The sequence below is a fragment of the Numenius arquata genome, chromosome 5, assembly GCF_964106895.1.
Source record: "Numenius arquata chromosome 5, bNumArq3.hap1.1, whole genome shotgun sequence".
Lineage (NCBI taxonomy): Eukaryota > Metazoa > Chordata > Aves > Charadriiformes > Scolopacidae > Numenius > Numenius arquata.
The window spans coordinates 56,715,670-56,743,288 of NC_133580.1; the positions used below are offsets into that span (position 1 = coordinate 56,715,670).

General features: G+C 41.1%; 1 protein-coding gene across 1 annotated transcript; it reads right to left on the reverse strand.

The window, feature by feature from the left end:
• On the reverse strand, nucleotides 1–26,090 carry HTRA3 (HtrA serine peptidase 3). Its single transcript, XM_074147464.1, has 9 exons — nucleotides 25,667–26,090; nucleotides 15,796–15,895; nucleotides 13,721–13,943; nucleotides 12,816–13,010; nucleotides 10,114–10,146; nucleotides 9,330–9,444; nucleotides 3,798–3,846; nucleotides 1,935–2,030; nucleotides 1–968 (listed from the first exon to the last, which is right to left on the reverse strand). Exons 1-9 carry the CDS (start codon nucleotides 26,088–26,090, stop codon nucleotides 803–805), a joined length of 1,401 nt encoding a protein of 466 aa, XP_074003565.1. The 3' UTR covers nucleotides 1–802.
• Nucleotides 26,091–27,619: the final 1,529 nt, after the last annotated feature.

The window sequence follows — 27,619 nt, forward strand, 5'->3', positions numbered from 1 at the left end:
GTGTAAACTTTAATCTCCTTACAGTAGAAACATACACAGTACAAGCCAAAAGTAGTATAACAATTTTACAGCAAAGCTTACCAGTAAAATGCAAAACTAATTTGTATCAAATTCTTAAAAAAACTGTGCATCTTCTCAAACTTAACTTTGTTCAGCACATCGTTTTGATTTATATATAATAAGGCATTAATTCTATAAGAATCATTTACTATATTCCAAAATCGCATGACCTAGGTGTAACACTCTATAGCCTGATACCATTTTTGTTCCTTTCGATATTTACAGATTTAATCTACCTGCATTGACATGTAGCGTACAAGCACTAAGAACAAATACAAGCTTTGCCAAGACTAGTTTCACATTGAAAAAGTTACATAAAAAAAAAAAAGCTCAATTGTGCATTGCAATAGCTTGGTTCTGCTGCAGCCATGACTGCAGTTTAAGAATAATTTCCCCTTTGGGCATGCTTTCTCCCTTCCAGTGGTATTTTGGTCTTTCAAAATACAGAACTGAATCTGCTCTGAACCTACAGGAACTGGAAGTGGACCCCATTTTTAACAGTTACCCAGTTTTTTTTCCCTCCTTCCCCATCACAGTTCTTAAATTCCTTTGAAAGTTAAATCTTCTATAAATGGCATAACTGAATTCATTCTAGCTACTATGTACAGAAATGGCTCAGGCAATTAAGTTAGTCCACCTTGTCATTAGTCAACAGGAAGTGTAATTACTGTAGCTGTAAAGGAGGTATCTAGTGTTCCAGAGTAAGTGAGTTTAATTATGGTGAGAGCTTCCTCAATTCTATTTACATGACAACTTCAGGCTCAATGTTAAATAGCAAGTCATCATTTCCTCTTCGAACTTCAAGTAGTAGAGGTGATTCATTCATCACAGCCTCTTGCAGGTCACTGGAAGTCATCAAAGGACGCCCATTGACTTTAACTATAATATCTCCATCTTGGATCCCTCCTCTGCAATGACAAGAAAAAGGCGGCAAGTATGTATTCTACGCAGAGAAAGAGTACAGAGACTATTCACCACCTCTTTGGCTGATGTGATAAATTTTTACTTGATTTAGTTTCCATTGAAGGGAAATTCCACCCTTCTGACTGTGAAAGAATAATCAGTAGTACTCGTTAAGTGCAAAATCAAGCTTGCGTTATTTCACTGAGGATTTTCTTCTAAACCAGCACACACCAACAGTAAAAGCAGTCTACCCTTCTCTTTGTCTTCCACAAAACTACAGCAGAGGAAAACCAGAGAAGACTTTTAGCCATGACTGACTCACTCCAGAGCATGCTTTTATATCTCCAGTGTGTATTTCAAGCATTGGAAATTAAACCACTCTCAAAATTTCAAGACACACAAAGTGTACCAACAGAACTACAGGTAAATTACTTCTCCTTGCTGTTCAAATGTAATCTAGAATAGCCACTTTTACTGCCTTTGCATTTTCTAAAGTAATTCCTAAGGTAATTTTTTAGAAGAGTCTTTCTTATTTTCTAACTGGTCTGTAAAATAGTCTCTTCCCCTAAGACAAAGCATTGTCTCAGATAATAGCGCTGACAGTATCTTCTGTAAATGCTATCCTGTTTCTTGTTCAAACTCAGGCCAAGTTTCTATTTATTAATATTCAACATACTTTTCAGAAAGAGAATTTGGTCCATTGCATTTGGGATGTTCTTTAAATTTGCACATTAGTGTTTCGTAATGTCATTTTAGAAGTTCTGATACGGAAATATTTTACTTTTGTAGGTGTAACTAGAATCTTAGCACAAATATTTTAACTTTTTTTAAATGTAAGAGCACAATTTTTAACTGTTTAAATACAAATCAAGACTTGTATGAGAAAGTACTTGAATATAAATAGAAATATTAACTACTAGTATCTATTTGGAGATTTATTTATGGTGAAAAAAATAATGTGCTCTACATACCTATGAGAAGGTGAGTTTGGAACAACTTCATGTACATAAATTCCACTTCTGACATCAGGAAAATCAGCATTATTGTGTTTCAGTTCTTCCACCAAGCTAAAAGAAGAAAAAAAATTATATAGCATTTGATTCCGCTACAAAAGTGGTAGCATTCAAAAATAATTTTTTATTTATTCTCAAATTTTTGTGACCAAAAATGAACAACAACAGTTAATTGTTGCCTCTTGTTCTTGTGATGAGCATGGAAGGGATCTGAATTTGGATTAAAACAAGTAACATAGATTTTAAAGAGTCAAAAACTATTTACCTGTGCAAATCATGCTATATTTAATGGTCTCAAGCATCTCCTGCAAGAACCTGACTTTTTCTATTTGTAGCAGTAGCAGAGAGGGCGCTGTGGAAGAGCACAGGGACAGTAGTCCTCTCTGTCCTGGCTGCTGTGCAGGGACAAAAGACATTCCTGCCCCAAAGAATTAATGCTGGCAATGGGGCAGCAATTTGCTGTTTTGCTTCTTTCATTTTGCAAGTCATTCTTAATTTGTCTTTACCTAGAACAATATAGCTTCTGATAACTTCAGTCATCAGACAGATCAGAACTGTGAGGGTTTTCCAAGGAAATTCCAGCTTCCTCAAGTTTTCTTGAGGAATTGTTTGTGCACCCCTTTCTAAAAGAAGACAGGAAGCAGCTGCAAAATGAGACTCTCAAAACATCCCCTCATTTCTGAGAAGATGACATCATTTCAGGTCTGTGTACAGTGTGGCTTAAAACCCATTTCTAGAAAGAAAGGGTTTTAAACCAATGATGGACTACTCTGCTGTCCACCATGAAAACCTGGGGTCCCCCAGATGGAAAGCAAGCCAAAATGGCTGCACACAGCTTAACTTAATTTCATTTTGTACTGAGGAAGCTAACAATTAAATGACTAAAGCAAACACACCACAGGAAGTACTCTTTTCCTGAAAACAGGCCTGGAAACATCTTACACTGCTTCATTGGACACCACAAAAGCAGTAAAATCGTGTTCACTTGACAATTACTCAAAGAAACATTCTGAGTGTCTCTCCATCGGTGGTGGCCCAGTGATGTTAATGCCATTACGCTGATTTGTTCCAGCTGAGGATCTGACCCTTTGGGGAGGATTGCAAGAGCGTAACTCAAAGATGGCTTTACTACAACTCCAGCTGGAAATTGTCTTGTTTAATTTTGTAGTCTACTGCCACACTGGAAACGTGCCTACCGCTGGGAAAGAACACAAGCCTAAGAGCCTTCATTTGTTATCCCAGAATATATCTGTTTGACAGCAAGACACAAAGCAACATGAGAGAGAAAAGACAGTAAAGAACTGGAGGAGGATGTCCATATTCTGGCTTTGCTAACATGGAGGCGTGAAGCTTTAGTTCTGCACTTTAGCAACTCCTTTTTTTCCAGTTAATGCTTAGGCGACAAATCTCACATCATATGGTCTCTATTGGCACTAAGAAAACTACTGCCAAACACTAAGACAGCCAAACTGCCACTGGAACTCATGGTCACCCGAGAGCAGCAGCTTGTTTAAATATCACCTGAAATGTGGTATATCTCCAGACATCCTCATCAAAATCCATGTTCAGGTGCTTCCTGATTTCCCTAAACTATCAACAGGGCATCCACAATTATCAGCATTTAGAGAATGACTGACAGTGATTTTCCAGTGATTGGTGTCACCAATATCATTAAAATGTTTGCAGACTTCATAGAAGCCAATGCACACTTTGGGATTCTCTGGAGATTTGTAATGAAAGCTGAATGTTGAAGTTCTGAACCACTATTGACCACACATCTCGTATGCATGGTCATATAGATTATCTTTCTAAGATACTTACGCAGGTGTTATTGTCAGCATTCTGATGCCAATGAAACGTTTCTTCCCATCTGAAAATAACACAGAGGATATTTAAGAAATTTAGGCAAACACTGACAAAAATAACTACTTTGATGACCCCAAATACCTGTCAATTAAAACAGGATGTATCAGCTTTTAACAAAACTAAACAGAAATCATACACATCTACACTGAGGTCATTTATTATTTTGTTTAGCCTTGGTGTACAAAATGACAATCCTTCTCTCTGCAAGAGAAGTTCATTTACACTTTAAGAGTTTTCCCTCAGGAAAATCAGGGAAATTTCTGTGATCTGCTATCACATGACTTCAGTAAAGGGAAAATTTCATAACAAACTACCATTTCATCTGAAACTGAAAGACTATTTAATCATATGGTAGAATGTAGAAAATGTGATTTAAAGAAATTAAAACTTCCACCTTTCAGAAAAAAGGAAAACCACAAGACTCTCACTGATCCTAATGCAAATGGCGTGTTATTTCTACCCCAAAGAATAAAAAGCAAGTTTTAAAAAACCAAACCCATAGACCTTAGCCAAAATGATCACAAAAATAGGGATGGAACACTTCTCCTATGAGCACAGGCTGAGAGAGTTGGGGTTGTTCAGCCTAGAGAAGAGTAGGCTCTGGGGAGACCTTTTAGCAGCCTTCCAGTACTTAAAGGGGGCTTATAAGAAAGATGGGAATACAACCTTTTTAGTAGAGCCTGTTGCGACAGAACAAGGGGTAATAGTTTTAAACTAAAAAAGGGCAGATTCAGACTGTTCATTGCAGATGACCTTTAAAAGGTCCCTTTCAACCCAAACTATTCTGAATCTATGATTAGCCAGGACTCTACAGAATTTTAAATGCTGAAAATTCACTGTTTTAGGACCAGCACCACACTTCTGTACTTGGCTTTTAGTAGTCATGATATTGCACAGCTGTCTTATGAAAAAAATGCAGTTTGATGACTTCCTAAAGTGACTGCTTCAGTAGTTAGTTACATCCGTTATGAAACAATATTTCCCCTTACTTGTTCCAGCATAACTACTTCGCAATTTCTTTGAGCTTCTCCATGTTCTCATGCGAGGAAAAAGTTTGAAAAGGAGATGCACAGAGTCTCCTCTAACCCCTATTCTTCCCAAGAAAAACAGTCCCAAGTACAGGAATCAGTCCTGGATCTTATGCATGTCCTATATTCCTATTAGTGAAAATGTTGACCACTAAGCATTGCATTTACTACACTCTGAACAATCTCACATCTGTAACCGTCATCCCTGCTTTTCCCTGAAATGTTCTGTCTCTCTTGTATTTTAAAGTGAAACTAATGAGATCAAAATCAGCTCTAGTAAGAATGTCATTAAGAAGTCCAGTTACTCAAAACTGATGTCTCAAAAGCTTTGGGCATGGCCGTGAACTAGTGCGCTCACAGTCGTTCCCTAGTATACATGGCATAAATGCAAGTTTTCACTTTTTAACAATATCCATACACGATAATTCTGCCACCTGAAAATAATCCCCCCATCCCTGCAATCTGGAAAGTTAAATGATGAAGTTGTTTTCATAAGATACACAGATGACGGACTCTCTGGTGACGGTTTACTGTTTGCATTAAACAATTTGCTGCTGGTCATCGCCTGTGTGATGCAGAAATACACAGAATGACAAACCATACTCTGGGGGCTGAGTTAGGAATGTTTACAGGACAGAAAAACGAAAATGAAAGGAGGGACAAAAGAAACTGATCTGGAAGATACAAACTAGCAAGGAGGACACCGGGTAAGAATGAAAAGCGACAGCAGAAATGCTGCTGATCTAAAAGTGAATTATTTCCCCAGTGGCTAATGATACACGTAAAAATAAGGCTTTGGGGAAAAAAAAATAAAAATCTGGTAAGCACAAACTTATTCACAACTAAAAGTCTTCTTATACCTTCCTCTGTGGGCAGGCTGGGGTATTATTTCACTCCTGTTGATGCATTAAAATGCAAAATGGCCTCCAGGCCTCTCTCCACAGTAAGTTTGTCTCACTGCAAGCAGTGGTTCGTACTATAACAGTAGCAGGCTATTATATAAAAGTAAAACTAATAGCTAAGAGCTATGGATTATTTTAGCAGCATAGTCTAGATTCCTCCTCTTCCCATCCTGCAGCCAATTTATATGTCAGAATACAGGTAAAAAAACTTCAGGCCTTTCGTTTTGCACAAGTCCATTGCATTCAATTTAACCCAAGTCAAATATCTTGCACAAACCCCAAAGTTTTCATCAACAATTATTAGAGTGAATATAATTGTCCAGTTTATTAGAACTGGCAGAGTTCATCAGAGACTGTGCAGACACAGAGAACCCGTTGTAGTGTTTTATCATCCCCAAAGGATAGGCATTTTGATGTCAGGGTTAAGTCACGTTAGCAGAACAGTATGTGGCACCTGGAACTACCACTGTCATATTACATCTGCTCTGTGAATAAAAAGTCTCAAAACCTGTCATTCTGGCAATTTGTGGAACCATGAGGCAAAAGAAAAAATAATTAAGAGAACCAGAATAATATGAGATCGTAAATCTAAGCAGGACGTCATCAGGGTGAGGTCCCAAAATTAGTTAATAGGTTAATATGTTAGAACTATAAGGTTGAACAAATGTGAAACCATTGCAGCTTAAAGCTGGAGCAGAGCACAGCAGAGAGATATTCAGATCACGTTTCCTTTTTGTAAACACCAGGCCAGATTAAACACCGATTCCAGTGGTACAAAGTCAAGCAAACCAGCCTCAACCAATATTTTAAACTTAAATCTGTTTTGTGTTAATAGAAAGTCACAAGCAGGTGACCCCAAGTATCCAGCAGCAGTTCACTATTTACAGAGATTTCTGTTCCACAGAAGGAAAGCAAATGCATTAGGTAATATAGAATGTTTGGATAATAATAATCAGTGCAAATACTTCATTCAAATCCCATCCTCTCATTTCTTCTCTCTCTCCACTCCTGTACTTCAGTAGATCATATATTGCTGTTACATACAATGGATGGAACTTCAAAAATACACGCCTTCTATATAAAAGTGGTAGTTATCTGATCAACTGAGATTTAAAAGACTAAGGTCAAGCTTATTAAACAATATTCTGAGATATATGCCAGCGTAGATCTTGAAAGAGCGGTCTGCTAAGGGAATTTTATCATCTTCAGGCAATATGATATTTAGAGCAAAATGATAATACCCTTAAACTTATTTCTATGACCTAATTGTACCATAAGGGTGGATCCCAATGAAACTACTGAAATGTAATCGGAGCAAAAGAAAACATGATAAAAACATCCCAAAAATTCTGCTTACATAAATTACTTATGTCAAGAAATAACGCCTATACAACAAAAGTGAAAACTATTACTAAAGGCCTAAAAAATGCAGACTAAGTCTCAAATATGGTGCAAATATCTCTTAGAAATTCTCTTTCTCTACGCATCAAGAGCTTTAAATGACTGTTCTTCTACCTGCAGCAAAAGTACAAGAGGCAGTTCAGACAAGCAAAAGCAAAAAAAAATTAAAAAATAAAAAACATTAAAATTGCCTGTGCCCAGGGTATGCCAAGCAGTGACACTCACACTGATGCTAAGAGTAAGTGTGAATCCTTTTCCTTTGATTAGGGGATAATGTGAATGATGAAAAAAAATCAGACAGTACATTACAACCACAAGATAAAACTTGAATCTTTCATTGTTTTCTTTTTCTTAAGGTTCCATAGACAAAGTTATATCTAGGCCCCCTAGCTGCTCTCTGGGGGTTCATCATTCTCTGGAGGCAAAGGTGCCTGAAGGAGCAAGAAGGCTGATGTCAGTGGTGGAATCTCTCGCCTTCACTGACTTTCCAGCCTCAGTTACCAGGATCACCTTGGCACATGGTGGGCTTTCAGCACAAGGCTTGTGTTCATGCCTCTAGAGCCATCCATGCCTGCAGGGTGAGCCATCACTCCTCTCTGTTTTGAGATAAGCAGCTTGGTTCTGAAGGGTAACATCACCAACGATACAGAAGCCAAGAGTTAGTAATCTGGTGAATAAATAGGGTTTTTTTTCCAACTTGGCTGAAACGAAGTTGTCAGCTACTTTGAGATGTACTTTTCAGCACACTAACAATTTTTTTCATCAATTCTAACCCCCTCCCTCCCCTCGATCAACAAGTGCAAACAATCTAATGTGGGGAATTCAGCAAAACATGTATGAGAGGACTTATCAGAACTGTGATGGAAGGCTCTGGGAAGACCTTATAGCAGCCTTCCAGTACCTAATGGGGGCCTACAGGAGAGATGGGGAAGGAGCGTAGTGATAGGATGAGGAGTGATGGTTTTAAACTGAAAGAGGGGAGATTTAGGTTAAATACTAGGAAGAAATTCTTAACTTTGAGGGTGGCGAGACACTGGAACAGGTTGCCCAAGAAAGTTGTGGATGCCTCATCCCTGGAAGTGTTCAAGGCCGGGTTGGAAGGGGCTTTGAGCAACCTGGTCTAGTGGGAGGTGTCCCTGCCCATGGCAGGGGGGCTGGAACTAAAATGATCTTCAAGGTCCCTTCCAACTCTAACCATTCTGTGATTCTGTGCATAACTTTAAGGGAAGTTTCTGAAATAACAGTATTTGAGAGAACACTGAGAGGACAGAAGTGTAGGGAAACAACCCTGGCATCAGCAACTGGATGAACTCCGGAGAAGAAAAGATTAATATCAAAAAGATTCAAAAGAAGCAGCAGCCAACGGTCCTGATACAAGATGAGTAGGGTGTGGGCAGATAAATTGGCAAGCAGAAGAGAAAGGAAGGTTTGGCCTGGATGAAGCATTACTAGATCAGCTTTGGCCGTGCAGCACGTAGTATGACACGTCGTACAGTGTGACAGATACAAGGCAGGAACACAAAAAAAGTCCAGAACACTGCAGGTTTCATTTGCTGGTATATTTAGATTTATATGCTCTTTTGGTACTTCTCTTTTTCTGCCTCTTCCCCATGTATTTTTTCAGGAATTACCACACAGCTTTTCTTCCACTGGGATCTGAAAGCCTATCACAATATCCAATTATATAGCACTGACATAGATGGCCATGGCAAAATAAAGATCATCCACTGACAGTGCACACACTACACTACCTCTGGACAAGTGTTATAAGAAGTTCTTACCTTATTCTCCACAGTACACCTTAATCACATTTTTTCTTGGACAATATGTGAAAGAGGAGGATAAGACTCCTTGAACAAGTCCCCATCAGTTCTCAAGATCATTTGAGACTGTAATGACTCATCTGTGTCCTCACTATCCTCAGGGGCCCTTTTTCCCAGATTTATACAGATACTGTCTACTCTTCAGGGGTTTGAGCAATAAAATGCCTCTCCCACTTCTATGAAGTTGTTCTCTGTTTCCAAGTCTATGGTATTCTATCCTGTAAAATAATGCTGCTCCTTTCACCAATAGGATCCCAGACCTGTGACTTTTGGCACTTCACCAACAGATCAGGATAATAATTGGAAGATGTTGCTGTTTTTTGCAGACCTTACCTTTACTTTGTTTGTCATGCGACTCTGTGAGAAACTGAGTGATGCGGTCTGAAGGAATAGCAAAAGAAATTCCAGCTGTGACCTTCAAGGTGTTAATCCCAATCACTTCACCATCCTGTTGAGAGACAACACACAGTTAATTTGCTCCTAAGCGACAGGGTTCAGCTCACTGCCTAGCATTTCACATTAAAAGCTGGTGTAAGAAATTTTACAGTGTTGTAATCACTCAAGAAATAAACATTACTTGTAAGGGAGGATCTGGGCTCTGATTCACAATCCCTTTCGCATTTAACTGTGATGGCCAGAGAGATTACAGTACAGTTTGTTCATCCAAGGTCCATCCTACCACTCGCCAAGAGATTCCCTCCGCTGAGCGGGCGGTGAAGTCACTACTACCACTACAGAGACAATTCACTGGCCTGCAAATCAGTGCTGGTTTAAAGCAATCTTAAATCAGTTATGTGGATTAACCAGGTCCCATCATTGCCGTGCATTCCAGGTTTTAATAGTGTGAACGAGCATAACTGCTCCTACTAGATCCCATTTTCCTCACTGCTGTGTAGAAGTTCCTCTGCTCTATGGGGAAATATTTTTCAGAGGGGTATGAACTGAGACCTAATTTGCATAGTTTGCATTAGCTTCAGGGCATCTGCCTATCATTAGCTTGAATGACTGGAAGCTGGTATAACCTATGAATCTTTAAAAAAATAAAATAAAAAGTTCTCCCACTTATTTCAAACTAGCTCTTGAAACAAAACACAAAAACCAAATCACCTGGACTTACCAGATTAACTAGAGGTCCTCCAGAGTTGCCATACTGTAAAAATGACATAAGGGAACAATAAATTGGTGCTTCACTGTAGGAAATGCAATTTTCATTTTAAATACTATTTTGTTTCTAAGTAAATGAAAGATGATTTCTGTACTTGAGTACTTCTGCAGTACTGAAGGACACAATATCGATCACAGAAGAATACAGGTAGGTCTTATCCACCCATTCACACCTCTGGTGATTAGATTGTTTTTTATCTTTTCAGAAACAAGCCTTAAGTTAGGAGCAGCAACTTACCACTCTAATAATTCAAATAGTTAGACCCTACGTTTAAGAAGAATCATTAAATAGTTAAAATGAGTATTTTGATTCTTCTACAGACTGTCAGAACAAGGTTTGAAGTAATTAATTTCTATCTAAAGCTATACTTCATTGAGGTGCACGTACAGTTCTTAAGCAGATTTATTCATCACTGGTTTGTAACACTGTCAGTCTCTCTTATTTTCCACCAGAGAAGAACTCAGTGCTTTATGTGTTTAATCACGGCATATTGCTATGAGGTAGGTACTACGTAAGGATTCATTTAGTAACCACAGACATGCAACCCTCTAGGGAGGGCGTATAGCAGCTCTGAGCAGTCTGAAATTGCCTAATACCTAATGGCCTTCAAAGGAAACATCCAACAGGACTACAGGAAGTGGGAGCTGGAGAAGTTCCTTGACCATCTTCATGTTGGCTCAAAAAGCTTGTTTTTGAGCGAGGCCAGAGTTTTCAAGCAGGTCTACTGAACAGCCAAGAGCAGCAATTTACCACTCAAAATAAACAAAAGCTAAGTGATGCATGACAGCAACATGAGCCATATAAACTGTTTATACTTAGATAGCACTGGACAAACCTTATAGATTCTCAGAATAATAAAATAGGCATTAAAGATTTTAAAACAGTTTCAAGGTTTGAGTTAAACAAAGAGATCAATTTCTTACATTGCATCTTTTCAGTGATCAGAGGCTACACACTTGGTTTTTGGTTCCTTTGTGTCAGTCAGACACAAGATAATGATTTTTCAACCTTCCTTATCACCTTTCATTCATTTGTCCTCTGCTTGAAGGATGTGAGAATGAGAGAACTTCAGCACATACAGTATAGCTCCATTTAGGAACGTATGGCCCTGTTTTCTTCTGCCCCATGTTCCTGCTGTCCTAGCACTTCTCAGAAGGCAGCTGCATGCACATTCCTGCAGGAAAGTCTTGGCTGAGCCACAGGAATGCTCTGAACAGACCAGCTCTCAAACTCCTCCCATTCTCAGGAGAAAACTAGCGCATTAGCTAAGCACAAAGCATCCCTATGCCAGGGACTATCTTCATATTTTTTGGTCTCAGATGGCAAAGCAATTCAAATATATTGTCATTTTCTTTACCTCCTCTACTATCATTATTCCATTTGGTCTAGCATTATCTGACACACTCTGCTACCCTTGTCTAAACTTGCTCGTTAGCTTCTGAGGGTAGTGAATGCCTAAGTATATACAAGGAAGCATTTTGATCTTGAGGAATGTGTACAGGCGTGAAGTCAAGAATCCCATGTTCTTATTCAGTCTCTGCCACCAATTCAATCTGTGCTCCCAAGTAATCCTTTTTGCATAAGTTTTCCTATTCTCCTTTTATAACTTAATAAAGTAATTCCAATTAAATGTCTTAAGAAGTTCAGCTCCTGGATCATACAGAAGCTTTTTGAAAAAGCTCACTTTTACATCGTATCTTAGCACAAAGTGCTCTTTTTTTCATACCTTCTTTTTTTCCCCCATACAATTTCTCTTGACAAGTCTGTGATGATAAGTATTTGTGAAGCACTTTGTGTGCGTAAAATGCTAAGCGTTATGACTTATGTCAAATGTGATATTGAGGTCCAGCAAATAAATGCTGAAAATATTTTCCTTTCAATGTATAACAGATTTAAGCCATAAAATTTCAGACCATTTTCTACCTCAGATATGCGTGCAGTGCTCTTTTTAGAATCACAAGTTATATACGCATAAGTACTTTACTTAAGCTCTTTGGATCCCTCCAAGCTGCTCTGAAGGGATATTATTTCCATGTATTTCTATACAACACGCAGTGCCTGGACCCTTAACTCCAAACTTTATCTCAAACTTTATGTTATTTTACATCTAGATTGTTACTTGCGGTATGTGATGTGTAAAGGGAAAACAAGAGCAATAGCAACAAAACCAACCCTCTCCTTAAGTTCTTACCTGGGTGTCCTGTAATTAGACTGAAGCAGACACTATCAACTTAGTACTCCATCTGGTTCTAATGCACGGAGATGAAAGAAACCCCTTGGCTGTACTCTACATCTTGCTTGGCCAGATTAGCTGAACAAGCAGAGAGGGAAACGTGTTGATTTACTGGGGGTCTATACAGCCATGTGTTACTGCACAAGATCTACAGAAGGAGAAAGTCTGTCATACATAACATCTTCATAGACAACCTCAAAGAGGGCAGTTTTATTTAATGTACCTTTCACAGCACTAATGCCTGAATGCAATTCACAGACACTGCATGGTCTTTTATAAAAAGAGCCTATTTCTGATTTTTAAAAAAGCTTCTTTTGTTTAGTGGATTCATCTTTCAGAGCACACACTTCCCTGCTAAATAGGTGGGAATTTCAAGGTCCCAGGACCATGAAGCTCAGTTCCTCACACACCTAGTACTTACATTAATAATAGCATCTGTCTGAATGTAATCCATATCCGAGTCCCGCAGCCCAAGTTCTTTGCCATCTCGCTGAGCAGTGCTGACAATACCTGTTGTCACAGTGTTCTGTAAGGCAAACGGACTTCCAATTGCCACCACAAATTCTCCTGGCCTCAGATCAGCAGAGTGTCCTAGTAACAATACTGGTAGTTTTTTCTTACATAAACACAGAAAGAAAGAAAGAGCCATTAGTTCATACCTGAAAATAACCTGATTGGAAAGATCAAAAACTCATAAGAAGTTAGGAACATACAATTTCCATTACATTAATGAAAGAGTCACTCATTATCATATACCCAAAACTTATGCCAGGTAAAATTAGCATACTGCAGGGTGTTACTGCTTTAACCTGTCTTCAGAAACAAACTGCTAGCAGCAGTACCTTTCCATTTCATCCAGAAAAAAAAAAAATTAAAAAAAAAAAAAATGGCAGGATTCTGAAACAGATTTCATCACTTTCCAGCAGATTATTCCCTCCATCTCCTAGAAATAGCGGACAAACCACCTACTGACCAGCCTGCCACTCTCCTGGCACTACGTACCACCTTGCAACCCATGTATCGGCACAAAGCTAGAAGGATTAGCCAAAACAGCCTGGGTCTTCAGGTAAAGATAGCAGCATCTGGCCACATTAACTGAGCTGCATTTTTTTTTTTTTTTAGCAGTTTATAACACAGAAGACAAGTAATTTAATTCTAAGATATGAAAAAATTTCAGGCCTACAGAAACAGTTTGTTCAGTACATTGTTGTCCCCAGATATATTTCCAAGGAATCCCTAAAGATATATTCCAGCCAATCACTTTGTGCTAAATGAAACTGAAATAGGGTTCCCAAATTAATTCATTCATCTCTTTATACCGCTCACCTTAGGGTGAATCTTTATTGTTGCAATGTCAGATTTCTTGTCAATGTCTTTGATGGTTGCTTCATAGGTATCTCCATTCTGTAGCTGCACTTTTAATTGCTGTCTCCCTGATATGGCATTCGTGCTCGACACCACGTGAGCATTGGTCACAATTAAACCAGAATCAGACATAATAAACCCAGATCCACTGGAAAGTGGAACATTTCGACCAAACAGAGGGTGCCTGTACAAAAAGTAAAATTAGAACTCATAAGGGAAGCATAACTTAGAGAGGATTATATTAGAAATCATTTACCACCCCTCACCCTGAGAAATAACAAAGCATTTGAGGACCAATGTTACAATCTGTACAAAAATTGAATTAAAAAAACCAACAAAGAAAGGATCCCTTTCTGAAAATTGTGACTGCTTTTAGTCAGGCCAGGGAAACAGAAACCAAGGTTTTCAGACAACCCGCAACATCCTTTTCCTACGGTTTCCAATTCTGTCTTTATAGCCTTCCTTGCAAGGTGATATAAAGGGAAGGAAGAGCAGGCCATCTGATTCCACCAGTTGCTGCCTCTACACAGGAATAAAATGACAGAAAACAGTAGGGCTGACAAATGGACTGATCCTCTAATGGGGAAAAGGGAAGAAGGAGGAATCTTAGAATCATAGAATGGTTTGGGTTGGAAGGAACTTTAAAGCCCACTGAGTTCCAACCTCCCTGCCATGGGCAGGGACACCTCCCACTAGACCAGGTTGCTCAAAGCCCTGTCCAGCCTGGTCTTGAGCACTTCCAGGGATGGGGCATCCACAACTTGCAGGTGAACAGAGGAGTAAAGGAAGAGGTGATGCCCCAGGGAATCACGAAGCCCAGGTGTAGATTGGTAGGAAAAAGCATATCTGGAAACTGACATGACTGGGAACATAAAACAAAAGAAATGGAAAATACTAACAATGAGTAAAACCTGGTGGGAAACAACATTTGCTGCAATATAGACAGTTAAAAGACTAGCAACTGTTTAAAGTACTATGACTTTTCTCTATGAACAATTGCTGTAATGACCTTGGATTTGTTAGGGGAACAGAAAGCGCCTGGGCAGTAGATGAGAAAAGGTCCACAAACTCTTTTTTCTTCCAAGATGTGGTCCTTATTAGGAAATTGTTTGAAAACTCTGGGCTATTCAGCAGTAAAGAATTGGAGCCAATCCCAGGCAGAAGGCAGTATCCCAATTAGCGCCCAGCAGGCTGCTGGGCAAACATTTACTTATAGGGAAACAATCTATCTTAAGATCTTAAACATCTTCAACTGTAACACTCTTAAAAGACCAATGACAATATGCATAAAGCTAAGTCTCAGAAAACCTGATTATCTCAATTTTACATATTAAAAAAGCCTATTATTCAAGAAATTCTTAAGCCTATGCAAAATTAGAGTACTCCAAGCAGAAAGGTATTCAGGTAATAGAATACGTATAATATTTTCAGTAATTTGTTTTGACAGCAGGTTGGTTTGAGCCCTCATGTTAAACCTGCCTCCCAGGTTGTTTTGAGCACTCAATGTTAAACTAAACTCCAGCTTCAGTACTGGTATGCTTTGGTCAGCAAATTTAGTACATTTTTTTCATATCAGAAATCATTTCTGTGTTTAGATAGGTTACACCTGGTCAACATGCTACCTCTTAATGGTCTCTTTGCCAAAATAAAATCGCCTCTCATTGAAAGTGGAATAAGCAACAAGGAGCTGTTTTTCCAGCTTACCTTCTGGACTTGTTTTTTTTTGAGCTGAGATAATAAACATAATCCAACAAGCAATTCATTTTAGTGAGGCTGAAGAGACCTCCAAAGATGAGACAGACTTATTTTATGGCAGACAATATGTAAAGTACTGTAAAGACTGTAAGCCCAATAAAATAGATCTACTAAACAGGAACAAAACACAAATGGGTGGTTCTCTGGATAAATGAGTCTGCTGCAATGTTTCAGAGTATTTTGTGACTTCAAGAATCCAAAATCAAAGTTACTACACTGGAAAATCTTTGTAGACCTTTGTTAAACAATGCAATTAAAACACAAAGAATTGAAAGTGTTACCTGAGGAAAAGTTCAATGTGCACAACTGCAGGTGCAATCTTTTCCACCACATCCGCTATGAAGTTGAATTTGTATCTTGGGCTGCTCAACTGTAGGTGACCTATACTAGCAGAAAGAATTGGATATGTTAATAAGACAACATCCTTTTTTACCAAGAAGGTGAGATAAATAAAACTTTGAATTGGTCTGGTTTTCCTACTGGGATAGCTTTCAAACAGGTATTGGAAAAGAAATCGAAGTCATTAAGATTGTTCAAAACTTATCCAGGATTTTGCTTGATCCTGAGAAAATGAAACATCAGCATGACTTGGCTATAAGTTCTTTGATTTTCTTGGGATGTCTACAAGGCTTGTCTGGAGTATTTTCTCAGGATAACTACAAATTATTATCCAACATGTATAGGGTCATAGGATAAGTCAGGTTGGAAGGGACCTCAGAAGGTTTCTAGTTCAATCTCCTGCTCAAAGCTGGGTTGGCTACAAAGGCAAGCCAGGTTGCTCTAAGGCTCTGTCCAGGTGGGACTTGCAAACCTCCAAGGATGGAGACTCCAGAAACTCTCTGGGCAACTTGTCCCACTGCTTCACTGTCCTTCATGAGGTAAAAGTTTCTTACATCTAGTCTGAAACTCTCTTGTTGAGACTCATGTTTCAACTCATGCCCATTGTCTCTCATCCTCCCGCTAAGCACCACTGTAAAGAGCCTGGCTCCATCTTCCTGATAACTTCCTCATGAGTACAGGAAGGCTGCTGTTAGGTCCTCCTGAAGTTCTCTCTTCACCAGGCTGAACAAGCCCAGTTCCAACAGCTTCTTCTCACAGGAGACATGTCCAGCAGCCCTAACCATCCTCATGACCCTCTCCTGAATTCACTCCAGTTTGTCAACACCTTTCTTGTACTGAGGGGTCCAAAACTGGATACAGTATTCTAGATGTGGTCTAACAAGTGCTGAGTAATACAGCCACAGCATTTGGGAACCACGTTTAGAACTCAAGTTAGGATATTTTACATTAGAAATCTGCTGTAAATTATTAGCTTTGCACCTAAGGCAAATAGCATCCTGGCTTGTATTAAAAATAGTGTGGCCAGCAGGACTAAGGAAGCGATTGTACCTCTGTACTTGGCACTGGTGAGGCCGCACCTTAAATGCTGTGTTCAGTTTTGGGCCCCTCACTACAAGAAAGACATTGAGATGCTGGAGCGTGTCCAGAGAAGGGCAACAAAGCTGGTGAGAGGTCTAGAGAACAAGTCTTACGAGGAGCAGCTGAGGGAGCTGGGGTTGTTTAGTCTGGAGAAAAGGAGGCTCAGGGGAGATCTTATCTCTTTCTGATTTATTATCTGAAAGGGGGTTGTAGCGAGGTGGGGGTTGGACTCTTCTCCCAAGTAACAAGTGCTAGGACAAGAGGAAATGGCCTCAAGTTGTGTCAGGAAAGGTTTACTCTAGATATAAGGAAAACTTTCTTCACCAAGAAGAAAGGGTTGTCAAGCATTGGAAAAGGTTTCCCAGGGAAGTGGTTGAGTTGGCATCCCTGGAGGTATTTAAAAGACATGTAGATGTAGTGCTGAGGGACATGGTTTAGTGGTAACTTGTCAGTATTAGGTCAGCGGTTGGACCTGATGATCCTAAAAGTCTCTTCCAACCTAAACCATTCTATGATTCTAAAAAGTTTTGCAAATTCACATTTAAGCTGCCACAAGGCAGCTGGGCATAGCAACAGGTTACCAAATACTAAGCATTCTGGTAAAAGCCAGAATTAAGCTACATTAAACAGCACTATACGCAGCATTTATGAATACTGAATATAATTCTGCGGAATGAAGATCTTTGTAGATCTTTGTCTTCTAATGTCACAACACTAAGGATTCTAACATCACAAAGTAATAATGCTGCTTGTGCTAGAATGTCAAACATATCTGGAATCCCTAATACACGGGGACTTATCAATCACCACATATGTTAAACATATGCTAGGGGACATATCACCACACGCAAATAGCAATCTCTCACATTCACAGCCTGATGCTTTAAAATTAACTATGGGATCTAGGGAAGGGAGTAAACAAGTTGTAATCAGATACAGCGATAACATTTTTGGGTTTTTTCAAATCTGGTGCAACTGAACACTGTTTATCCCAGGAGACAGAACTCTTTTTCTGCCATTTAGTCAGGAGGCAGAGACTCTAAATTCCAATTTCTAAACAATATCAACTCTTCAGAAATGATGCTTTGCGCTGTCATGATTTGCTCTCATCATGGTGAAGGATGAACTTACTGCACAGTAGCTCTTGTGTACGAAGTCAACACTGGTCTTAGGGTTCTAGATTTGCCTGTTTCTAGATCACATAACATAATGAGTCCAGATACAGATTCTGTCTTTTGAAAGTATATACTTTTCTTTCACCAGCTGCCCTTTATCCAAGTCTTTAAAAGGAAAGTAGGTAGGAGACATGACACAAAAAGCAAAGATACAGAGAAAAGAAAGGAGAGAGAAGAGGGTTCTCATACATTTTGGTATTCTGCATGGTTCTTAATTCAAAGATCATTTTCACCAATCCTAATCTACAGGTGTTTTACTGACCATTAAACCTTGTAACTTGTAAATACTTGGGATGAATATAAAGATTACAGCAGAATGGAGTCTAACCTTTTTTTTTTTTTTTTTTACAAACAAGATGTCTCACTGACCTGTTCTATTCTAGTCTTTGAATGAATTAATAAGACAGTGGGTGACAGAGCACTAGTTGTTATAGCTCCTATTGTGAAAACTGTCTGAGAGACTATAAAGTGTTAAAGGACTGACAAAATCAGAAAGTGAGAGGCCTCATATCACCACAGCAAATGCAGGAACTTATGGAATAGACCCAACACTGGTACCGAGGAAGAAAGTATTGAAGAAACCAGATCAAGACAATTAGGCATCTCTCCATAGAAGCCTGTGAGCTCTTTTCCCTGTTACTGGACATGGGATTTACTTCTGAGGGGAAAGAAACCATGCTTACATTTAACAAGCTAAATTTATATGATACGGTATAAACAGAAGGAACAACTTGGCAGGATTAGATTCTGTCTATTATTTTTATGTACATTCTCACGCACTCTGAAAATTCCCTCTAACCAATTGAACGTGCTTGTTTCAGTACTTAGTTTAAAAGAGACACCGCAAACAGGAATTGGAGAGGACAGTCAAATGTAATCACAATATACTGTTATTTATTTTGCTTACTGGGTCACTGAAGATTTATCTTACCTTCAGTTCACAAGCAGCTTGCCTGATTATGCAGTATAGCCTTTCACATCTACTAATATGATTTTGAATGCTTGCATACAGAACAGCACTCACTGACAGAACATTATCAGCACATTTATCTTAATAGAAATGACTATCTGTCTATGAAAGACAGTTGGCTAGACCCTCAGCTGATGAACTAGCATAGAATTGGGGGGAGAGGAGGGAAGCATGGTGAATGCAGGCTTTCAGTCCGTGTAAATCTGCATAGCTTTGTGTCAGTCAGGGCAACTAAATCCCTCTGCATCCGCTGAGTGCTGAACTCTTCCGCCTCTGCCGAATGTCACAGCACTGCACACAGCCAAAAGCAGAGGAGGGCACCTGCCAAAGAACTCAGTTCTGCACAGCTCCTGACTAGCCACCAGGGAAACATCACGGGTGGCAGTGGCTTTCCAGGTAAGATTTGGGGTAGACAAAGTCTGAAAGACATAGCAGATGAACGTAAACATGGAAAGAGTAGAAGAAAAAAAATGCAGAAATACAGACAGGAGACTCTAAAACTGAAGCAAAGCCTGTCTTCTTTCCACAACATAGTGAAAGCATTTCTTAGTCTGAGCAGAAGTCCACAACGCCTCCGTTGGGAGACAGAAGACAAGAATACTCCAACCTGAAGGTGAATCCAAACCTGCACTATATATTAAAGGGAAAGTTGAAACAAAGGAGGATGAGGAATAAAAGACATGCAAGCTTTGTAAGAAAGGTGTAGCTGAAGATCTACTGGCCTGATTAGAGATGAGCTGCTCTTACTAGTGTCTGGTGGGGACCAAATACTGGTGAAAACTGACTTTCAAAGTTGAGACACCTTCATAGAAGCTGATCTCTCTTGAATCATTTTCTGCAAGCTGAGAGTGATGAGAACCTTTAAATACATTATACGACATGCCAGGAACTCAAACTGTGGACTTGGATGATGTAACTGCAAACTAACATTTACTCTCACACATACAGCTCTATTTAAGGGAACTGACATGTTGGCTATTAATAATAACATTTTAGTGAATAATTATCAAACTGTTGGTTTTCATCAGAAGTTCTCATTACACTTTAAAAGGGAGGAATTGCAGCCTGAGAAACTGAAGGAAGCAACATCCAACACTGTATACTGTGTAAGGTCCCCCTGAAAACAAATGTTGTAACCGTAGCAGCAAAATCAAGCCTTTATTTTACACCTTCAATCTACCCTTTAATTTAAATTAGTTGGTAGACGCTCGCTGCTGCTAGTGTTCTTTCTAAAACATAAAAATAAACGTGTGCCATTTTCTTTCTTCCCCACTTCCTGCCAGATACTCTTGCTGTCTTGCAGAGTTTCATGCAGCTCTCAGACCTCTGCTGGACTGTGAACACAAAAGCTCTGCGTTTGCAGCAGCTTTGTGGATTGTGACCTATTGACCTACTGAGATTTGCCACGTATTTTTTCAAAGGTCTCTCAATAACATCCATTATTTTCCATGTTATTACTGCATGTTCAAGATCATCTCACACTAACCAAAGCTAATTCATCTTGGCAAAAAGCCATAATTTAATCCAATTATCTATCTGTTACATAACTAAGGTATTAAAGGTTCTGCAACCAGGTTGTACTTGAAGCAAACCCAAATTTATACTGTATGAGTCTTTAGCTGTCTACACATTTCTTAATCAAAAGAACTAGGTTTTCCCAATCTGCTCCACAGCCACAAATGAACCAGATTTTCAGTAGATCTGAACCCCCATCCTATCATTTCAATGAAGTGATTAGATGGTCAGAAGCTCTCCAGCTCCTCTCACAGAACACTCAAAATCTAGATTTGGATCTAAGTGCATAAACTAGAGTTCAGCCTGTTTTATAAATTTGATCTCACATTTCCAGTTCTATGGGCTCCAACTCCACTGGATTTACATGGCTAAAGCTAAGTGTCTGTCAGATAGGGGTATCCTTATTACTTAGCTTAAGGCTTTTCTTGGGTAGTAGTGTTATCTACAGGCTATGAGTTAATTTCATAGGGTTTTATTTACTTTCTTGCAGAGACGACAGACCCATTCCAATCTCATTAACACTGTTGTAAATCAGGAACAGCTCCAACGAATTTGTAGACTTAACCTAGTATGAAGAGAACTGAAAAAGAATTTCAGCAGAAATAAATCATCATAATCCCACTGAAGACAATAAAGCTAGACCCATTTACATTTTCGAAAGACTGAACGTTTCTGAATATCTGCCAACTTAGTCCCTGTAGAATTAAATCAAATCACATTCAATGCTTTCTTAAAGACACTATGTTGTATTAAAATCCACAATTTTATATTCATTAAGAATTTGTGAGCCTGGGAAACTCATTGTTTTAAGGCTGTTCCCTCGTCTCCCTTTCAAAACCAACTTTAGAAAAGATCTGTGTGTTCAGCAAAATTATTATGTCTAAGGGAGGACTGCAACCTGGCAGATCTGATCACCAGGGATAAACACTGTCCCTACTGTGCTTTCATGGAAAGAAATGAAAGACAAATAAAAGATTATAATGTCTCTGCTTAAAAAACAGAAACATCTGCTGGAAACATAGGTTCATGGGCAGCTTTTCTGATGAATTCAGCATTAAGATCAAGTTGCATAGCTGTGCACTGACCAGAAAACCTTGGTGAGTTTAATGCCACATTATGGTTCAGGCAACTTGTTTATACAATGGATGTCTATCCTGCACAGATGCAAACAATGTGGTGAACCAACACCAAAGGGGCTTTCCTGTGCAGTGCAGCAATCACAACAGCCAGACGGAGGTGGACTGGTACAAGCCTTCCAGCACAGACACCTCACTGCTTCACTGACTTCAAATGCTTCTTATTTCTCCTTCCCAAGAGACTCTCATAAGGAGACACACGGAGAACCTCTCTTTCCTGTTAGCTATCCTGTAGGAAGCAGTGAAGTACTACACTCTGAATATTTACCAAACACTGTACAGTATTCATCCTCACCTGCAGGAACTCAAAACAAACTCAGACATAAGGAAAACAATCAGTAGAGGAATGTGACTACAGTTTGTGTTTCCAGTCACTACCTTGCAGTGCATTTCCCTCAATACAGCTGGAGGCAGCTGTAAGGCTTTGATGACAATAATACCAGTAGGAGACTTCAGTATCTCTTGCTGGGCCAGTTTCCCAGAATACAAGTAATGATATGCTCAGTTGTTGCTCTATATCTTTAAGGTTATGTACAGGCACACTCCAAACACCCCACATGGAACTGTGTGAAATGACTCTGCTCACGCATTAACTGTATTTCAAACATTTCTTTTAGGAAACTGAACTTTTAGGCTCATATCTTGCAAAGATTTGACTGACATGAGTGAGGCTTTACATCATGATCGCTTTATGAGCGACTTCAGTTAAACAAGGCGGACAACAGACACTCTCAGGCAGAACTCTGCAAAGGATCAGTGTCAAAGCCAATGTACTTGCTTTCTGTAATTTCTTTCCTCGTAAGTTTTCTAACCAATCTTATTATTTTCCTTGTTGCACTGACAAAACAGCGCCCTTATTTTTTAAAAAAAATAATTTTTTTGCTTGCACATCCTCAGTAAGAAAACACAAATCTTTCAACATATGAACTGCCTTCACAGAAGCCATTAGTAAAATAACGTTGCAGGGAATTATTAACTGTACTAAGAATGCTGTACTGAGAGATCATAAATAGCCCTTTGTGCAAGAGTCTGACATAAATTGGCCATAGATTGCAGGTGACCTTGTGAATCCTTTGAGTGAGAAGTCTGACACTTTAATAGGTTGATATGTGGCATTGTTGAATTTGCTGCAGTGGGAATTAAGGCTCTGTAAGAACGGGTCTTTGATTACAGAGGTTGCCTTCCATAAACGTTTATGCCATTACTTACACGCTGGCCTGAAACAGCTTGTCTTTCTCACAGTAGGTGACAGAAGGCAGGAAAAAACTAGCTGTTTCAGAAAATCCTCATATATTAAGGTTGAAGAGGAAAAAAAAATAAAATATTTACAGCATAAAGTTTAAATTTGCCTAGGAGTTTTGCAGACTGTTCCTATTAGTACCTCAGAGAAGTCCGTGGGTCTGCTCAGATGCATAAGGCTAACTGTATGAGTAACCAAAATATGAGCATACTGAAGAACACCAATAATAGAGTGCCTCTATCTCCATGCAGTACATACCCCTTTAAGAACACTGTATCTAAAACTTGCAATTTGGCATGGCGTTCTTCAAGCTAATCCATGCTTTCAGCAAGGGAAAAAATATTTAAAATTCTGTCAATTTTGGAATTATCACTCAGTCATCCTGGGCACCTCTTTACTCCCTTTCTGCACCCTTTACTACTACTTTTTCATTCATCCTCATTCACTAGACTTCTGTCACCAGGAAACCACAGCTATCTCAGTTTATCACATCCAGAATCTAAGTTAGCATCAGCATAATTAACTGGAAATGGACAGGAGTACACATTTCAAAAGCTGCTCTTCAGGGTCATTGCATGTTCTGAAAATGGCCTAAGTCACACTATGTAAGGCTACTGTTATCTGAGATTGTTTTAATATATGCATGGTAAAACTGGATTTGCTTGATAACTAGCTTAGCCCTTCAAACCGAGTCATCTGAGGCCAGATTCCTTTCAAGAACAGGGAAAAGAGAGAAACTCGACAGTAATTTTAAACTGTCGACTTTCTTCTAAACCTCTCATTACAGCCATTGCATGTTATTGTTTTAAAAAAAATAAAAAAAATACCATAATTGAGTTCTATTCCTGGCTCAACCATCAACTCAGTCTGACCTTGGGCAAGACACTTGGTTTCTTTGAGCTTCAGTTTGTGCAGCTGTAGAATTGAATAAAAAAAAAATTACAACTTAACAGAGAACCAGATGCTTCATCTAAGCGGAGGCTTTCTGGGACAAAAAATAAAGCCAAAATAAAGTGAACACTAAAATAGTTGCTTGGAAGAAAAAAAGTTACCTCTACCTAACAGCTCCAAATTCCTAAGCCTGTTAACAGTAGATTCAGGAGGATTCCTTAAAGAAAGTGTCATATATACCAAACCCCAAGCACTCTGTAAGCCCTTAGATGCAGACTAACTCACTCATTTTGGTTAAACATTCTGGTTATTTCATGTGGATTAGTTCCAATCAAGTATTAGGAGTACTAAAGCTGATGTGAAAAGGAACAGGCAAACAGCAATTTATAACTACAAAATACTGAAGAGACTGGTCATTGCGGCTCCAGGCTGGCATCTGGAGCAATTCTTGGCTCTGACGAGATACCCCTAAAGAAACTCCAGGAATATCATTTGACCTCCTCCCTCTCTGTACCACAGTCTACCTTCTCTCAAGAGCAGGATATATGAAAGATCCCCTATTCACAGAAAAGCTACACCAGGTAGCCCTTTTGCCTCTGATCCCTCCCAATAATTTTGGGAAGTTTGCTGCCTATGAATACAGAGGATGGTTAGTAGTTCACTTGACATAATGGAAACGTGCATGATTTAAAACTCCGTTATGCATATGGCTTTTCTTTCCAGGAATGCTATGAGAAAGGTAACAGAGGCAAACCCTTACAATAACTTATCAGTAAATATGTGAAAAAGATATTATCAGCACTAACACTTCCATAAAGTGACTCATTTTAATATTAAAAATAATTACCAACTTAAGTGATTAATAAACTTTCTGAAGTTAAACCATCAAGCCTGAAGTTGCCATAGCACATCACAATATCCGAGGAAAGGCCTTAGTACGTTACTGCAAAGATAAGACCATTGGATATCCTGAGTGTCAATATTTTAAAACGTTAAGGAGGTTTGCAGGCATTTTTTTCCCCACTTTAGACTCTACAAGACCACAAAACTTCTCATGAAAAGAAAACAAAAATGGCAAAACACTGTTTCAGGTGTTTTACATACTACCTGGTGCTTTTTTCTGCCCTGTTGGAGCTACATGGCTTTAAGAGACATTTTCTGCCTGGAGATGCCTGTCAGGTGAATCCAATTAACCTCCCACACACCACCTGGGAAGGCCCCAGAGCACAAGGGCTCCCTGGACCCTGTTTTGCTTGTGCGGGCCATGGTGTGATGGATCTGCAGCACCTGTGTGGGCAATGCCACCCAAATGCCTCAGCAGCAAGTGCCAACATTACCAAATGGAGGTGGCATTGGCAGGATGAGAGAAAGCTTGTGCTGCTGGCCAGCCAGCGTGCCCTGCCGTGAGACGGCTGAGGATGTGGCTACTGCCCTGCCCCGACAGCCTAATGCCTGCCACTGGGCTCGCTTCCATGCTGTCAAGTGCGTTCTCCTCCTGCTGAGGCACCCACTGCCATGCTACCAAGGGCAAACCTTCCCAAACCTCATCCGAGACCTCTGGCCCGTGCTGAGGATCAACGAGGGGAAGTTTTACTGTTCAGGAAGGACCTGAGCACACCTTCCCCACATCACAGCCAGTGGGGCACGGTGCCCTCACCTTGGTGCCACTTACAGCCCCTGAAGCCACCCAGCCTTCCCAGGCCTCTGACACATCCCGTTTTTTCCTAGCCTGGCAACCAAGCGCGCCCCTGTGCTGCCCGCCCGCCGCCCTCGGCCCCACCGGGGCAGGCCCCGCCATGCTCCTACCCGATTCACAGGCTCCCTTCTGGACCTGGGCGACGGCGGGCAGCCCGTGCTGCAGCGCCTTGCGGCTCACCGCCTTCAGCTGGCAGATGTTGTCGTAGGTCCGGCCGTCGCTGCCGCACACCTGGGCGCTGAGCTTGCACTGGCAGACCCCCTTGGCGAAGCGCTTGCCCATGGGGTAGCGGCAGTCGAGGCTGTCCCCGCAAGGCGGGTCCTCCTTGCGGCCGCAGGAGTCCCCCTCGCCCGCGGCGCAGATGAGGCAGCAGTTGCAGCGGTCGGGGACGTAGCCGCTGGGGCAGCTGGGGCTGGGGCACTTGGAGACATCGCAGCGGGTCGGGCACTTGGCTCGGGCGGCCGAGAGCTCGGCGGCGCCCGGGCTGCAGCCGAGGGAGAGCAGGAGCAAGGGGCTCAGCAGCGACACCCGCATCCTCGGCGGGCTGCGGGCGGGGAGAGCGGCGGAGAAGGGGTGCGAGCCCGCCCGGCCCGAGCGAAGGGAGGAGGAGGGGAAGGTGCGATCGCCGTGCGGCGAGGGAAAGGAGAAGTCGGGCTTTATGCACACACGGGCGGGAAAGTGTCTTCTGCCCCGAGCAGAGCTTCTGCAGGCGGAGCGGGAAGGAGCAGCAGATGGAAGGCAGGAGCCTGGAGTATAACGCCGGGGAGTCGAGGCCAGCTCAGTCCGTCCCAGCTCAGCTGCTGGCAGCGCTGAGGCGCCGAGCCATGGCCGAGCTGCCGCGCAAGGTGAGCGCCGTCCCCAGGCGGCCGCGGGAAGCAGTGAGGACGGCGCCGGGCCGAGCGGCAGGGCTATATGTGGGACGCGCCGCCGGCAGCTCCGCGCCGGCAGCGGCGGGCAGGCCCCACCCCGGCCGGGGAGGGACGGCTGCCCGCGGGCGGGCCGGGGAGGGCCTGGCTGAGGGGAGGCTTCGGGCAGGCCGGGCCGGGCCGGGCCGGGTCGGGTCGGGTCCCCACGGGCGGGCAGAGCGGGGAGGGGCCGCTCCCCTCAGCGGGAAAATGTCGCCCGTCTGCTGGTAAATCACCGCCCAGAGGGGAGAAGGGCCCCGGGTGAGCCCGGCTGCGGCGATTCCGCTCGACGCCAGCGGCTGTGGGTGCGCGACGTGGGCTAAAATATCGCAAATATATCCACGTAAAAGAATATATGTGAAGGGAGCAGTTGTGACCTCTGCGAGTGCAGGGGGCTGAAAGCCGGCAGCCCTTTTGTCTTCCCTCATGCTTGTCTTTAATGTTGTCGGTGTTAATAAGGACATTTGTCAGCGCTGCCACCAAAGGGTTGGGCCCCTGCTGTAATGTTGAACCCAACAGCTCTTGGACATGGATCCCCTTTTGCAGATGACGAAGCAGAGACACTGGGAGCTGAACCTAGAATCACAGAACAGTTAGGGTTGGAAGGGACCTTAAAGATCATCGAGTTCCAAGCCCACTGCCATGGGCAGGGACACCTCCACTAGAGCAGGTTGCTCAAAGTCCCATCCAGCCTGGCTTCGGTAGCCACTCATTCATACGTGGCATCAAGGCACGTGGTATGACACACTTTGCAACAGCCAAAGGGGATCCACTGGGCTCCCCACTGCCATTTACTTCAACAAAATATTTCGTAGCTTCTATATAATGTTAACTGAAAGTATTGCCAAACTCTTAATTTTTGACGTTTTTTGGTTTTTGTTTCTTTTTGGCTATTATTAATCACAAAATGTTCAGTAACACTGTCAGGTGGAACAGGGCATCTGTTGACCTCTATTAACTAGTCATCCACACGGGCTTGTGTGGGCCATCTTTATCATAAAACACTCACATTTTCTCTGAGGTAGCAACTAGTCCTAACTTTCAAATTAATTAGTCTAGATATGGATTGAGCTGGCTTCCAGGAAAGTTAAGGTGACTCAAGGAGAAAGACCTCTGACATAGCTCACCAAGGGACCATACCAAACTTGGCAAGTCTTA